Here is a 16,865-nt window from a genome sequence, read left to right as displayed (position 1 = left end):
AAGGAGTGAAGGGATAAAAGATGGCGGGATGCTGAACTTGGGCTTTGCAATTTAAGTGTGCCCAAAGAAAGACCTAAGACATCCTAGCTGTCAAGATCTTCCAAAGGTATTTTTTCTGTATGTAGAGTGGTACAGCAACTAAAATTTTGGCATGGGAAGCTGACTGCTCCGTAAGAGTATAGGCTTTCATTTTGAAAAGATTCTTATACAGAGGGTATCACCAAACTCTTAAAAAAAAAAAAAAAAAAAAAAAAAAAAAAAAAGTAAACCAGCTAAGCAGTAAGCAGTTCCTGCTGTATGATAGAACTGCCAGCTGAGGTTGTGGCACTGCTGTAGCACTGGTGTTTTTATGAAGCTTCTCATCTTGCTCACACTGCTCTGTGTAAGGTGCTTACTGGCTCTGCTCAGCTGGGGAGGCTGAGGAATGGTGGCACTCGTTTTGTGCGGTTTTATGAGCACTGGCAGGGGGCAACCAACCAGTGAGCTTCTGCTCAGCCATGTTTGCTCTCTCTTTCTCTTTCTTTCTCTTATTTCCATTTTTGTTGCATGCAATGTACGACGTGAAGCATTTGTTTTGCTCAGTTATGCGTGAACTAATGTGGATAAACCAAACTATTATTGCAGTTCTGGTACAATCAGCACTCCAGCCTTTTGTTTCAAATGCTAACACAGCCTATTGTTGGAACGCTGCTTTTGTAACATTTCAACATAAGGCAGTTAGTCATAAAAGCAGCTGTGTGGCTGTCAAATTACTCCCCTTCTCGGGACATAAATAAAACCAGAAGCAGTATATGTATACTGTTAGTTGTTGACTTCTGGGTATATTCTGAGATTAGCAAAAGTGGTGAAGTCAAACATGATGTAGCTCTCTGACTTCAGTTGAGCTGCCCCTAAACCAAACATTGTGAGATGGGTTTTGGGATGGATTTATTAATTCATTATCAAATTAAGCCGATTTCCAGGGCAACACAACATTGCTGTTACTCCACATCTATTTTAATTGCTATGAATAATAATAGTTTGGTGGTTTGCATACTGTGTGTAAAGGAATATTGAGCTAAAAAGAAAGGTTTAGTTGAATAAGTTAGCTTGTTGATATTTCTAACAATTTTGATGTTTTTCCCCTTGTTCTAATGATGACCTTGGTGAACTCTGACCCCCTACTCCCAGGTCCCTCAGGTTAGCCCCTTAACTCCAAAATAATAACTTTGCATGAAAATGAATGTATATACTTTTGCAGTTTCTAAATGTAGATATGCTGAGTCATTTTTCAGACATACCTTTTAATTTGTGGTAGAAAAGCAAAGCTCAGAGTTGGCTTTCAGGCTCTTGCATGTTGTTGTAGGGCTGACGCTGGAAGGACACGGTGGTGTTCTCCCCATGGTGGAAGATGATGTGGGTCCAGATTTGCAAGGCTTTGATAAAGTGTCCCCAGCTGTGACACTTGTTTTAGCATATTTATTCTCAGTGCCGTTAAAAACAATATATGCTGGGTTTCATCTTTTTTAAAAAAGCACATTGCACTGTTCTCCCATGTCTTTGCTGTATAATTGTGTTTTCCAACTTGGGCAAGTGATGGTTTTCATTTTTGTAACCCCTGCTAACTGTTCATTTTGGACACTCTCAAGTGACTTAAATAAATTAGGTGCTTCTTTTATACCAGTGTCTGTAGGAAAATGTATAGAGTTAGTGTGATGCTTTACATCCCCAACTTAGAACATTATAACTTTACAGTGCAGAGAAATCCTTATTTCCATTGTTTTGCTTCACCAGCACATTTAGAGAAAATGAGGAAAGCTTTTCCTTTAACATATATTTAATGAAAATGGAGCATACAGCCCTCCCCTCCCTAATGTAGGGCAGTGGAACAGGATTGGTAAGAACATCACCATTTTCACAAGCTTATCGTGATTTTAGCATACCAGCATGTAGCACGAGCCAGCTCTTGGGAAGATTTTTAACATCTGTGTCTAGATTGAAAATGACTTAGTATATCTATTTAAAAATAACTATGTCTTTAGGTTTTGCTATGATGATTTCAGGAAGCAAGGAACTGTCATGAAAATTCAATAAAGGAATACACTGTAGTTTTTAGTGTGCTGTCCTAAGTACTGTGAGGTAGCAAATGTGGTAGCTCCCGATATCTGAATTCTCGCTTTATGCAGTCATGTAAAAAAAAAATGAATTCAGCTTTACCTTTTCATTAAACTGAGGTCACACAAGCAGTAACCATACTTTCAAAAGGTCATGCAGAGGGGAACTTAACAATTGCTTCATGTTTTGTTCCACATTGTGACTGTGCTCAGCCAGAATTCAATATCAACCAGTACAGGACAGATTTATAAATCATAGCAAAACTTATCTAACAGTGAAATATAGTTTATAAGTACTTAACAGTAACAATCGAATGTCCACGTCATTATTTTTAACAACTGTATTACAGTTAGTATTTAAAATAATTTTCCAAACATGTAAGAAATAGTGCATTGAGGTAGACCCGACATGTATTTATTATAGCTTTTAGCTGCAAATTGCATGGTGATCTGTTGATATATTTAAATCATTTCACTGACATGAGAGATGCAACTGACACAGGAGCCAAAATATGTATTAATTCAGGAGCATGCTAGGGACAACCAGCTTACCTTTTGAAAAAGGGCTTTTAAATGATTTTTCCGAGGAGGTTCTCACATGCCGTTCTCTATAACCTTAAACAGATAAATCAGCATCCTGGGGTATGTTTTTTACAAAAAAAAAATGCCAGCAGTAAAGACAACAAATTCTAAATTTTTAAGTTCTGCTGTCTTTTTGCTTGTGGCATTTGCAGCCCTTTTGATCCGTGTTAATCTTGCTTACCATTGTGCAGAGGGTGTAAGCATACTTTTCAGTCCTAGAATTGTATTCACAGAGAGCTGAGGCTCGTACCTGATGACTGGTGGTAAGTCTTTCTGTTAATCACACTTCCCCCTGCCCAAAGCAGAATTTTGCTCAAGGGTAAGTTGTCATTCACAATTTACCTGCATATTTGTCAACCTCCAGGCCCTGAGATGTTGAATAGTGTCAGTGAAATGGTTACATAGTCTAAGCCCCGCTGTGAGTAGGACTAACCAGTCGCAGGCCTCAGCTGTATTGTTAAAGCAATAACACGTTCTTTAAGTTTGCTGTGAAATGAAGTGTCACATTAGTCTTAGTAGAGCCTAGTCACCAGAATAAGTTGTATCTGAATATACATATTGTCGTGTATTCATGTATGGTTTTATGCATGCATGTGGATTATATTGTAAATACAAAATATGCTGGTGAAATGGGTTGTTGTGTAGTGTATATGCTGTCATCTGTACTATTTCTAACTAGTAATCTTGTTTTGTACTGTGTGATGTCTGACCCTTCTAACATCGATCATTGGGCTTTGGTGAACTCTGATCCTTCCAGGTCCTCCAGGTTAGACTCTTAACTCGGTCAATTTATTTTACTACGTTGCACTTGATGTAAGAGAAACGGATGTTTTCCTGTAATACTGTGATTATCTTTTTAAGGACTATGGTTACCCTGCACATCGTGTTTGATTAGCATGCCTCAGGATGGTAACCTGTTATTACTTTGCATGTGTACAGTACTAGACCAGTATAAAACAGCAAAAGGAACGCCAAAAAAAAATCCTTGCATGATGGGATGTTTTCTGTAGCTGAAACTGCTACAGGGTACGTGTGAAATCTGGTGTACAAAATTGCTGTTGATTTAAAAGGAAAAATATTGGAAGGAGTTCTATACTCAGATTTGCATGCAGAAACACAGCTCATCAAATGTATCCACTGAATGTAGACTATGAAGATGTCAAAGGAGATTGCATGGTGATATGTTGATATATTTAAATCGTGATTTGAGGTTGTAGAGGACTTGAAAATCCAGCACACTGATAAATGTTATTAGATTTGTTGTACTACAGGGGAGAATGTCAAAGCACTGTCCTGCAAAGAGATCCTTTTGTTAAGCCAGTTATGAGATCTAACTTATAAAATGCTATTAGCTGTTGCACTTGCTCATGGTTTGTTTCGCCACACATTAAAATCAGTTACCTTCTATTCAGACAGTGGCTTAAAGGTAGGAGTCTCATCTTCCACTTTTCCAAATGCCCAAGTTTCTTTTAAATCCTCTGCTTTGCTTTGCATTAATGTGGCTGTAGCAAAGGGAAAATATTTGAAGACCAGCCTGGTTCCTCTACTGGGTTTAGACAGCACAATTTTACTAAAGACAGACAAATCAGTTGGAGGGAGGGTCGTTCAACATAAGGAAATTTCTGCAACTCAGATTATTATTTAGGCAAGGCAGAATGATGGGGTTCCTGCTGCCCAGCAGTCAGTAGACAGTATATACCAGGCTCCTCCAGTAGGTATGTCAAATGCTATCAGCAAAAAAGCAGCAGTACTTTACACTGTTGAGACTGGCTTTCAAAAGGAATTCAGTCTGTTTGGGTAGCACTTAGGAGGTGATGAATGTAATGCAGGTCAACAGAGGGGATATTTGTACCATCTGGTTTTGGGTTTCTTGGCTCCTATGAAAGGCACCAGTCTGGTCACTGGTAAGCTTCTAATGCAGCTGAGGTGGTTGCGCTGCCTTCTGGAAGGACCTGCTTCGCTTCGTCAGCTAGATGAGGAGCCTCGGTTCCTGATTTGGGTAGTGCAAATAATCCCTCTATTTGTTTTCCTTTTAGTTTATCCTGAATTCAGCGTTGAAATAGAGCTGGGAAGTCAAGCCAAAATATCTTTTAATTTTATTTGGCGCTGAAGGCACAAACTTGGGGACAATGGTTGATACGTACTGATATATGCGTATCTGTTCTGCAACGTTAAGGTCCACCAGGCCCAGAAGGTCCACGAGGGCCACCAGGCAGTGGAGGACTTAAAGGGGAAAAAGGGAACCCAGGTCCACCTGGCCCACCTGGCCTGACTGGCCAAAAGGGAGACCAAGGACCACCTGGACGCCAGGTAGGACGTGTTTTCCCCCTAGTTTATTTTTAAATGCAGTAAAAATGGAAAATGTTCGTGTGGAGCATGCAGTTTAGCATAGTAAAATGAAAGCCAAAATGCAGTATCTGAGACCCTGTCTTGTTGCAAGTAAAAGGATCTTTTCCATAATTATCCCCCAGAATCTGGGCAGGATGTCCCCGTTATATTCCCATGGGAGCTGGAGCTGTCAATGTGCACTTCACGTTACAGCATTCTCTGACGGCACCCAGGGCAGTGAGCAAACGCACGGCCTCAGCCCTTCAAAGCACCAGTTCACAGACCCAAAGCGTGCTTATTTGTCCCCCAGCCACCTTTTCTGTGTGTTTTTCTGAAACTCCTGAGGAGCTGAGTGAATAACATGAAGCTGTTCTGTTCAGGGGGATCCTGGCCGTCCAGGTCTGAATGGAATGAAGGGCGACCCCGGGGTTCCAGGCGTTCCAGGATTCCCAGGTATTTGACTGGGGTTTAAAGCGAAAACCTCCAGAGTAACAGCCCCTCAGGGAGGAAAGCAGCCTGATTTTGGCCATTCCTGCAGCAGATACTGTAAGACAGCATGTTCTTCCACCGTGTAACTGTGTGAATTTGATGTTTCAGGTATGAAGGGTCCCAGTGGACCTGCGGGACCCGCTGGCCTCACAGGCAGCCAAGGACTGCCAGGCCCACCAGGTAGGAGCCCTGGGCAGCGTCGCTGTTGCTTTTGCTCCCTGCCAGTAAAATCTGTTACACAGGTGTAAGACTGAGTGGGGCTCAGCCAGCAATGACAGCAGTTAAGTGAGCACCAGCTTAAACACAATTCCAGGCTATACCTTTTAGCCCTTCAAGTAATCCTACCATATTGTATACTCTGTATCCAGTCCACGTGGATTAGCCCCTGCGAGAGGTGTCCAGTTTTGGAGGGGATCACCAAGAGTACTCTTATGCCTTACGTATGCACTTATGCTTTGCATTGATAGAGCTCTTGGCAATAAAGAATAACTGAAACTATTTTAATGCTCTCTTCCACCTTGGTTTATCTAATACTAAGCTGCTTTCTCTCAGGTCCGCCAGGTTTACCCGGTACCATTGGACGAAGCATAGTTGTCAAAGGTGACCCTGGTCCCCCGGGTCCTCCAGGACAGCCTGGGTCGAAAGGGCCACCTGGACTGCCAGGGCCACAGGGATTGCCAGGTAGGATCCTAGGTGGCTGCCGCGAAAATGACTACGTATAGCTGACTGCAGCTGCAATGCGAGTCACTTGGCGTAGGCTGCAGAGACAAGAAGTTAGGGAATTCAGCAAGAGGTAATAGATAAGTGTAGGGTTCTACATTCTGGGTTAACGGTCTGTTCTCGTCTGATCTATCATGAGGAAACAACAGATGAGTCCCAGGCAATTTAAAGATTTCTGTAGTGAGATTTCAAGAGCTTTTATTTCAGTTACGCATCTGTCTACTCTAGGTCCAATTGGTCTTCCTGGTGACCCAGGGCGAGATGGACTACCTGGTTTTGATGGTCCAGCAGGACGTAAAGGAGAGAGAGGTCTTCCAGGCCAGCCAGGTATGGTGTTTATCCTACGAGGACTCGGTGGAAAAAGAGATGCTCCCTGCTCCTTTTTGTGAGTGCAGGCTACTACTGGCAAGTGAGATCTTTGCCTCATGGGGAAAAAATAATAAAATTATAATTTTAGGATTTTCGTAATGCAAAAATAATTACAAGCGGGTGAACGTACTTGGTTTGGAATATTCTTGGAACCAATACTTTGCCAGTCATTGCTGAATAATACGGTAGAGTGCTTTATCTCAAGCCTAATGTCATCCCCTTTGCAGCACAGATGATGCACAGGAGATAAAGAAGATAATAAGAAACAGAAGAGAGAGATTAGTAAAATATTTTTAATTTTGCTTGGAAATCATGAATGAGGATTTCTTTCATAAAGGAAAGCATTTCACCAAAGGCAGAGATCAGGCTACCGTGCAGCTATAGCTTAGAACTACTGAATTACGATTTGAGAAAAGAAATCAGACTAGGCACTGGGACAGTTTTCTAAAGAAGATGGGACATATTACGCAGCTATATATTGCAACTTATGAGAAAACCTATTAGAATTCAAACAGTTAAACCAGCACAGAAATGCAAAATTATTTTTTTTCCCCCCTCTTTCTCTGAGTAACTCTATGGAATCTGTTAGCATTATTTTAGTGAAAAAAAAATGTAAATAATAATGACTGTGGAATAACATAGTCTAAATATTTGTAGTTATGTTTCCTGATATTTTTGCTGTTCAAGAACAAATGCCTTTTCTGGTACCTTTCTCAGTATGTGACTCATTCTTGCTCTCATTCAAGGTTGTTCTAGTCTTATCTCCACTTTCTGTAACCTACTCCAGAACTGACTGCAGCTGTTCTATCCGTTTTGGTAGGCTTCGGCTCAGGTGGTACCAGAGCATGCCCTACAGCAAGGCTTGCTTCTGTTTCTGGCTCTACCATTTATTTTGTGATCTTGAGCAAGATGTTTCAACGTTACCTTTTTAAGCTGCATACACAGATATGTTTTGGAATTGGGAAGCCGATTTGGATTCATTCCAGTGGCTGTCATGGCCACTGCGGCTGTTACCTTAGCGCCTCTCAGCTCAACGCATTGAACTTCACAATACCCCTAAAACACAGGGAAGTTGCACCGTTGTGACTAGCTGTGACAGCCTCAGCGATTTACCCAAGCTTACATAAAAGAATAATTTGAGGAAGAGTGTTAGTAGATACCAGGTCCCCCAACTCACAAGCACCGTAATCACAAGACCATCTACCTTTCAGAGCTACGTTAGTCCTAAAAGAGCAAGAATTGGTGTTAACGAATACCGTGTTGTGTTTCTCTGGCGTGAACAGGTTCACGAGGAATACAGGGACCTCCTGGTCCTGATGGCTTACAAGGCCCACCTGGACCTCCTGGAACAGCTTCTGTTGCTCATGGATTCCTTATAACTCGGCACAGCCAGACCAGGGATACACCACTGTGTCCGCAAGGAACATCAAGAATATATGATGGATTCTCTCTTCTGTATGTGCAAGGAAATGAGAGAGCACACGGCCAAGATTTGGGTGAGATGCTCTGTATGTTCTGTCTTCAAGGGGAAGAGCTGCTGCTTCAAATGCTCTGGTTCCCTGACGATACGACAGCCTTACAGATTTCTTAGATGAGGGTGGGAATTGCATACTAAAAGCTACTACCTCCTGAGGTCGCACATTGTAAGTCTGGGTGAAAAACGTATGCCAAAACTGAGAGGGTAAGTTTTCCCACATGTGACAATTTGATCGCACGTGCTGTGCACTCACAGGTGGAGAGGAAGAATACACAATTACTGGTCTCAAAGAATTGCTATGAAACACCACAAAGTGAAAACTTTGCTGTCGCATTTTATGTCTCTTGCTCTGTAGGTACTGCTGGGAGCTGTCTCAGACGTTTCAGCACCATGCCCTTCATGTTCTGCAACATCAACAACGTTTGTAATTTTGCATCAAGGAATGACTATTCCTACTGGCTGTCAACTCCGGAGCCAATGCCGATGAGCATGGAGCCACTGACTGGGCAGAGCATCCAGCCATTCATCAGCCGGTGAGACAGAGCAGGCTATCAGGTCTCTTTTTGAATGTCTGGATAAACAGCACATCTTACCCACGTGTTTCCAACGTGCTGGTTGGATATTAGCAGATGAATCTGTCATGTTTTGCTCTGGCAAATACTAGGAAAAGAGCTTGTTTTAAAGTCTCCATTGTCTGAAAAGGTCTGTCTGCATGCAGCAGTGCTAATTAGAGGCTGAAGGGCTCTAAGAGCTCCCCTCGACCGAGGAGGCTGTGCGGTCAGCAGTGCAAGAATCTCCACAGACAGGAAAGAGAACATGTGAGAGCTCTAGGATTAAGGCGTTCACTTGAGGACTTGGAGCTTCCAGCTTTCATTTCAGGAACTGCTTCAGTACTTTACCCGATAGTTGTTAGTGTAAGTGCAGGCAGATTTTGTACTCCACACTGCTGTCTTACTGTAGTTACAAAATACCTGAGAAGTAGAAGTCTGGATTAACAGGACAGCTTCTCAGAGGAGTTTTCCTCCCATTCTCTGTGTCAAGAATTGTTAATAAAACACGCTGCTATTATATTTTAATACCCCATGTTTCTTTGATGCTTCCCCTGTGTCCAGATGCGTTGTGTGCGAAGCTCCTGCGATGGTGATAGCTGTTCACAGTCAGACCATTCAGATTCCCTCCTGTCCGCCAGGCTGGGACTCCCTTTGGATCGGTTACTCTTTCATGATGGTAAGAGCCGCCTCCTGCTCCAAGAAGTGGCCAGTACCCACTAGTGCCCTCAACTAGTTGCTGGAGGACTTTGTTAAAAACTACAATGGTTGTCACTCGAAAGCCTTTACCTTGCATTACTAACCGTAGTAGCCAAGATTAAGTGCGATTTTTTTCAGTGCCCAGAGCCCAGTGTATCTGATATTTATGGAAGTGTCTGACACCACATTATCTCAACCAGGAACGATCAGTGGCTCTTTTGGTAGCTGAACGCTGTGCTATTTAACTTTTAGCACCTACTGTAAGACTCTTGTTTGTGTGTTTCTTTCCTCCACCAGCACACTAGTGCTGGAGCAGAAGGCTCTGGACAGGCCTTGGCATCGCCTGGATCCTGTTTAGAAGAATTCCGCTCGGCTCCGTTTATTGAATGCCATGGTCGTGGCACTTGTAATTACTATGCCAATTCATATAGTTTCTGGCTGGCAACTGTAGAGGTGTCAGAAATGTTCAGGTAAGAAAGCCTGTTTCTTGTATATTACTTTATTCCAGAATGAAAGCTTTGGAAACTGAATTTATTCCAAAGATCAAAAGAGATTTGTTTACAGGAGTATAGAGAAATGGTTTAGCTTGTTTTCCCCCTCACAACCAGTTTTTCAAGTGTTTCCTTGGTAAGCCTTTAATATTATGTAAAAACTTGCTAGGGCACATTCTGTTTTGCAAGGAGTCAGATTCTTTTTGTGGCAGTTCTTATTCACATTTAGTATTACCTTCTCTGAAAGCAGTCCTATTGTAGTTACTGTATTTGGAGCCTAAACTGCCCATTTTGATGGGTTTTTTTCTTCTTACCAGGCTTTTCAATAGACTCAAATATTTGAAAAGGTAGTTCACACACATCCAAGGGACAGGTATGAAGGGCAAGATCCATTCTACTTAAACCTTTTAAGGCAGATGGTCATACAACCTGTTTTTTAAAGGAGGGAGGTTTCACAGCCTCTATGGCAAGCATTTTTTCCAGCACTCTGCAGAATTAGGATGACGTTTGGGCTGCAAGGAAGCCAAGGGACGTTCTGCACTCAGCATTTCAGCTGGAGTCTCAGCTCCTCGAACTTCTTCCCTTTCAATCTGAGTAGCAAAATCCATTTTTTTCTTTGAAAAATCATCTCCTTTCATAGAACAAATTGCTACTATCCTGTTTGTCTACTGATAAAAACCTCATAAATACTCCTGCTGCCGCCTAACTGAAAAACGTGGCTTTGTGGCACAGGGCTGGAATGCACGCTGTGCTACACAGCAGTATCGGCCCTGGAGCTGGTTTTGTCTAACACCTACAACCACGATACTTCAATGTGCATTAAACAGTCATCGCTAAGTTTTCAGGGTCATTGGTTAGCGGTAATAGACTGGTGAAAACTGCCTACTAATAACTGCCGTGCACCTTTGAGCGTTCTACCTGCTATTTGCTCTCTCCCATAAACACAACTTTCAGTTTTATTCTATTTTTTTAAAAGAAACTTTTAAGAATTGGACTTACTCTGTGTACACATAGAGTTAAAGTTCCCTTCAACTGAGAAGCCCAAAGGCTACCTGCAAAGACCTCAGAAACAGTGTCTCAAAAGCACAAACTTCACCTTCCAGGCGGGTTGGTATTTGTGCTACGTCACGTGCTCGCCCGAGCAGTCCAATAGCCTGTCTTGTGTATACTGACACACTGGCCAAACCCGAGCATCTGCCTGTCACTCGGTGCTGAGGACGCAGGGAAAGATCACTCTTAAAGAAAACTAATTCCCCGCTTATGTATTTGTGTTACCTGAAACGGTGAATTAAGTAGAAGTTTAAAGGAAGAGTTCTGTAAACAAAGAAAAATCTAACCTGACCTTACCTTTGTGTCTGTCACCCAGTAAACCTCAGTCAGAGACACTGAAAGCTGGAGACTTGAGGACGCGTATTAGTCGTTGTCAAGTTTGCATGAAGAAGACGTAACGTCTTGGAGAATGTTTTATAAAACAGTTGAAAATTCCTAAGATGCACTGTCTTCCAGCTGCAACAATGGTGCTACTGTGCAGAAAGAAAAGAAAAACCACATCCAAACTGTTTTAACCATGCAAATTCCAGGGTACCTCACTCGTGTGCCAAACTAAGGGTTGTTCGGTACATATTTGACAACAGGACTAAGATGAAAGGATTGACCTCTTGGAAACAGAAAAGAACACCTGAGGTTCACAAAGGATCAGAAGATGAAATTTTTCATTTCTCTCCCTGTACCAAAATGGCACCTTTTTGAATCAACCAAGAGAATAAAGAAAAACATGACGCACTGAGTATGTTTAAAATAACAAGACTGCAGTTTTGAAAAACATTTTTCATGGTGCTACTAACCCTACTGTATCCCAGGTTTTTAATATGAAATTTTAAGCTTATTTCTCTTTGTAAGTAATGAAATGTGTATATTGTGTAAACACCTTTTTAGTTTAAACTTCCAGTTAGAAACAAACCAGACTGATATAAAAATTCTTATGTCTAAAATTGAAAGATACGGCCGTATTTTATTATGAAACTTGTGGTACAGAGAGAATTTACCCCTCTCACGCCAATTTACTCATTTAATATTTCATTTCCTTCCTCAGTTGCCAACCCGATATATTGGGGGAATGCACAATTATTCTGAAGTCATTTTGATCAGGGTTTTAAATGTTGTACACCATGCTATCAGTGGTTTTATTTGTGCTTAGAAATCCCAATCCATTTGAAAAGGGGTTTTTTGTATCTTGTGAAAATATGTGAAATTATTAGCCATATTCTATATCCTTCTTTTCTGAATAAAAGTCACGTTCACATTTTAGTAATCGGTTTGGTTTAAGAAAACCTCTTCCTTGGGAATATCCAGTTACCAAAGCATTTAAGATTATGCTCACCTGAAACCTCTACTAGTGTCATGCATTTTATCCAAAATAGTGTACACGCTAAGAAACCTTCCGAAAAACATAAAGTATAAGCTGGTGGAAGCTTTCATATTTACAAATTAAATACTTTAATCTTATGTGAATTTATACACATCCACAATGCATTTACAGTATGCAGCAACTGTTGTGTACGTATGGTTCACATAAGGCCTTGAAAGATGGTGCACGCGGTCTTTCCGACGTCGTTTTGTAAGACTCCTACCGGGTATGTCCTAGAGCGTCACTCCTGGTGCAATAGCTGAGAAGTGATCACTTTCTGTACGCGGGGCTGTTCGGCTCCCGCCGTCAGTGCTGTTCCACCCGCCTCCTGTGCAAGCAGAGCTCCCTGACAGGGCAAGAGGATTTGTCAAGTGACGAGACTTTAATATTTTTGTTGTATCAACTACCAGTACAACTTAACTTGTGAATTAACATACTGCTTTATACAGGTGAAGTGTATTTGTTTATCAACTACTGTTAAGTAATTTATCTGCTAATGGCTATTCATTATTACCTTGCAGTTATCGTTGTAAACACGGAGCATCAGAAATCTCCTTGGTTTATGCACATTTGACAAAAGACATAGGACTGGTGACCGACCAGGTGGCAGCGACTTATACAGTGAGATCGGTGCTGATTTCAAAAGCTTTCAACTGAGTATGAAACTGAAGTTCTTTAGTTTTAAAAGTGCAAAACATTAATAGCTTTGTCTTTATTTCAATTAGCTGCAGTTATCCATGTTGGTAGAGAGTGGGCAATTCAGCAACGTGCATCCTTCACCTCATTTCATTTTGGTTTGCCGATGCATACAGAAATAAACTGAACCTGCTGCTACCTCCAAGTCAAGAACTTGTTACCAAAGCTGGAATGCAATAGCAAGGCTCCTCTGGTAAACACAAGCCCGTATCCTAGTGCTGGCTCCTCGGAAGCCTAAAATGAACACGTCAGCCTATCCCCAGCCCCCAAAAGCAGAAGGACGGGTGCTAAGGTCAAGGAGCTCCCACGGGAAAGGGCTCTCCCAGCCCCCCCTCCCACCACCCCCGTCTTGCACTCACCACCACGAGGTGTTCGCACTCGGGGAGACACAGGGAAGGGCAGAGCAGGTTTGTTCTCGTAGCATGCGCCCAGTGCTTCTGTCTAAGGTTCGGGCAGCGCATAAAGCAAAGCCCAGTGAACTGGGAGGACAGGAGCTGCCGGTCCAGGCTAATGGGCATAGCGCCCGGAACAGCTGCTCTTGGGGCAGCTTTAGGTGCCAAATCCACACGATAACCACAGAAAGTGGAAGTGGGCCAAGTAAGTCGCGACACTTCTGCCCGACACTGTCTCTGTTCTGTTCCGGCAGCTCTCGCCCTGGCCTGGAGCGGTCCTGAGCCTTAACCAGCCTCAGGCTGAGATGTCCGAACGGGCTGGGTTTTACTGAGAGAAAAATGGTCTAGAGGGGAAGGAGCCTCTCTTGCCCGAGACGTGCAGCAGAGATTCAGGCGATGGTTTAATTCCCATCATACATCCCGTGCCTTAGAGCAGGTAAATCACTTGGCTGGTGTTGGAGCAGAGTTACTGTCTGTAACAGCGCGTGGTTGTGCTTTTCTCCTCCTTGACTGCTTAGACTGTAAGCTCTTTGGGGCAGAGACATTGAGGGGGCTCAAATCTCAAATGTTGGTTGGGGCCTCTAGGTGCTATCCATCAGTATATAAATATTAAACTACAGGTAAAAGCTTGTGTTTGCAGATTTATTATTTAAAAAAGTAGAAAACTGTTTGGAACATTAGAACCTTAAAAGTCTTTGGTGTAACGGAACCCCGGTCTGGCTCAGAACCCGCTTCGGCGACAGTGAAGGCACCTTTGCCTCACGTCTGATTTGGTTTTAACTAAAAATTTTACTCTCTTATCTAATCCTGTAAAGTTTGTCTGGTTTAGTTAGTCTTGACCAGGAACCTGGAAGATTATTCCAAGTTGCCTGGGGACGAGTTTCACGCTCCGGCCACTCGAGGGCGCCACACAGCTTGGAATGAAGCTGGGACGCGCAGCGGGGACCAAAACACACAGCTTGGGGGGGGCGGGGAGCGCGTTACCTGTCTCTGCTCCCTGCCCAGTTCTTGTTCTCGAAAGCTCGCTGCAGGCGGGGTACTGGCAGCTGCAACTGGGCTGATGAGTGGAAAAAAAAATATGCAACTTTGTAAAGGCATCCTGGTTTGTGAGCCCTAAGCCAGCAACCTTACGCTGAACTTGGAGTTAGAGCCTTCTAGCATGTAAGAACGAAGTTCTGCTTCAGACAGTATTTCAGTATCTCCCTTCCCCCCAGTAAGCCCTACTATAATCCTTGACCAAAAGGAAAAAGCTTCCTTCGACCTTAAATTCATTTATAAGGTGGGATCGGAACTTGTGGAACAGTTCTGCAGCCAGAAGGGCCCCCTGCGTGGCGGAGCGGGTGCGGGGCAGCGCGGCTGCAGTTCCGTACCAGGGACAAGGCCACGCATGACCCTGGTGCTTCAGAAGCTCCTAAGCCCGCAGCATCCATCCTTGTCTAACACTCCATCCCCTCTGGAGCGAGGATTTCTCCCATCAAAGGGCAGAGAAGGGAGCACCTGTTTTGGGGAGCAGGTTTAGAACTTCAAAGAGTGACATATTGATCTTGCAAGCAACAAATGCCCAAGGTCTAAAATCTGATCTTCTGCAATGACTTTCCGTACACTTCAGTGTCTCGCTAAAGCATTTTGCAGTCAGAACGTGGCTGGAACCGTACGAAGTGCCAGCCCAGGGCCAGCACTGAGGGCAGCTCATGGTGCCAGCTTGGGGGCTACACCGCTGCCAGCAGCGTTACGTGTTCTTAACAGGTCCTTCCTGCCCGGAAAAGTCAGGCTGTAGGCCGCCCTGTGCTGTTGCTAGACACATCACACCTCTGCTGCTACGGCTACTGCCACTAGAACAATTCAGTCTTCCCAGGGTACTTTATCGACATAAAGCAGGGCACTCACCAGCGGAAGGCAGGAGCGGCGGTGAGCTCAGGGGAGCTGTAACAGCGGTCTACATTTTCGATGTAGGGTAAGTATCTAGAACGATTCGCTTTTGGACGGAAGATTATTAACCCGACCGCTGTGCAGCAGGCAGGTGACCGCTGCCCAAGAACAGCCTCAGCCGGCAGCGAGGTGACGAGTAACTGGTTAGTAAAGCAGGCAGACGGCTGCACCAAAGGTACTCGTGACAGCCCTGGGTGCAGCGCAGGGCAGTGGCAGAGGGTGCTGTGCCAACCAGCTCCGGCGCCCCCCGAGCCAGAGATTCCTGACAGCCGCTCCCCCGCAACCCTAATGCTGCTTCCCAAAGTTCTAAATAAACTCAATAACTTGGCCGAAAACAAAAGAAACGAGGCGGGGTGCGTTTCCTTACAGAAGGGGCGCGGGTGGACCCTCACCTCCCAGGGATGTATAGTCCCGCTCCCAACCCTCCATGGAAAAATGAGGAAACGTCTTTGTATCAGAGGGGACACGACTGCTGTAGCCAAGAGGATGCAGGGATGGGGCCGAACACAATACAAGCTGCTCTGCTACCTGGGGACCCCACGAAGGGCCCCCTCCCCCACCACCAGCCCCTCCTGCCCAGTGACCCGACTGTTCCCAGCACCGCATCGCTTGGCCAGGCGCAAGGGCCAGCACAATGGGACAACGTATTTCAAAACCAAGACTTCCAACACGTATCCTAGTGGCTGTCTTCAAATTCCGGTAAGAAATCTACCTTGCCTCCTGGTTTTAATTGCAGGCTTTGCTTTCACCATGCACCGGAGTTCTGTCAAGGATTCACCCAAAGGGGTTTGAAGGATTAGTGCAAAATGATGTCCTCCACCCCCCAAAAAAACCCCTCAAGCAGTCAGCCCGTTTCAGATCCGAGACATTCAGCCAAAGGTCTCTTAAAGCCGTTACTGTGAGACTGTCACAACAGGCTTGACACTGTTCGGATAATTTTTGCTGTTTGTTTCCTGCCGGTGGGGCTGTTCCTGCCACGCAAGAGCAGCACTGTCCCCTTTTGCTCCCCAATACAGGCTACACGCTACGACGCGGCGCCCTGAGCAAGGGGCTGCTTTATTTGAGGAAAACCCTGTTCTTCCAGCACGCTGGACTTTCACAGGGAGTTCTTCCACCGCACTGCTCTGAGGAACAGGGTAAGAATTACAATTAAAGCAAAGGCTAATCCAAGGCATTTCCCAGTAAGCACCCACACTGACACAGATCATCTACGCTCACACCTATAGATAAAAACCTCTCGACAGAATCACTGGCGCAGCCTTCCCGTCAGTGAGGACCCTGACTGGGCACTCCACGTTTTGCTGGTATTTGCCAATGGAACTACCGTTGGTTTTACAAGTGGGAGCATCACCTGAAATAACGTGGTATCTATACAGCTTTTGGTTTTACACACCGAGACCTTATTTAACACATAGTGAACCAAAGCCTTACTACAAAACTTACAACAGCAAGCTGTACGTGTTCCTTCTACCCTCAGCTCTACAGACAGGAACCTATTTGATCCTACACTGCTAAAAATTCCTCCCAGGACTAGTACTTCTTGATCACAAAACTCCCATACCCAGTCACAGTTACAAACACAACATCGCTACCCCCGCCTTTTCTGCACTTCAAGCAGAAAAAGCAAGTACCAGGCACTGATTGT

At 44.1% G+C, this 16,865-nt stretch overlaps 1 protein-coding gene across 1 annotated transcript in view; it reads left to right on the top strand.

The window, feature by feature from the left end:
* Window positions 1-12,103, top strand: part of COL4A5 (collagen type IV alpha 5 chain) — an 86,171-nt gene extending 74,068 nt beyond the window's left edge. Inside the window, exons 42-51 of the mRNA XM_055727499.1 lie at window positions 4,852-4,985; window positions 5,384-5,456; window positions 5,601-5,672; window positions 6,045-6,173; window positions 6,441-6,539; window positions 7,865-8,077; window positions 8,414-8,591; window positions 9,171-9,285; window positions 9,603-9,775; window positions 11,163-12,103. Of these exons, the coding sequence (XP_055583474.1) occupies window positions 4,852-4,985; window positions 5,384-5,456; window positions 5,601-5,672; window positions 6,045-6,173; window positions 6,441-6,539; window positions 7,865-8,077; window positions 8,414-8,591; window positions 9,171-9,285; window positions 9,603-9,775; window positions 11,163-11,244 (1,268 nt within the window). The 3' untranslated portion in view covers window positions 11,245-12,103. The remainder of the gene's footprint in view (window positions 1-4,851; window positions 4,986-5,383; window positions 5,457-5,600; window positions 5,673-6,044; window positions 6,174-6,440; window positions 6,540-7,864; window positions 8,078-8,413; window positions 8,592-9,170; window positions 9,286-9,602; window positions 9,776-11,162) is intronic.
* The last annotated feature ends 4,762 nt before the right edge of the window (window positions 12,104-16,865 follow it).

The sequence above is a fragment of the Falco cherrug genome, chromosome 15 (assembly GCF_023634085.1).
Source record: "Falco cherrug isolate bFalChe1 chromosome 15, bFalChe1.pri, whole genome shotgun sequence".
NCBI lineage: Eukaryota > Metazoa > Chordata > Aves > Falconiformes > Falconidae > Falco > Falco cherrug.
This window is presented reverse-complemented; position numbering and strand designations above follow the sequence as displayed.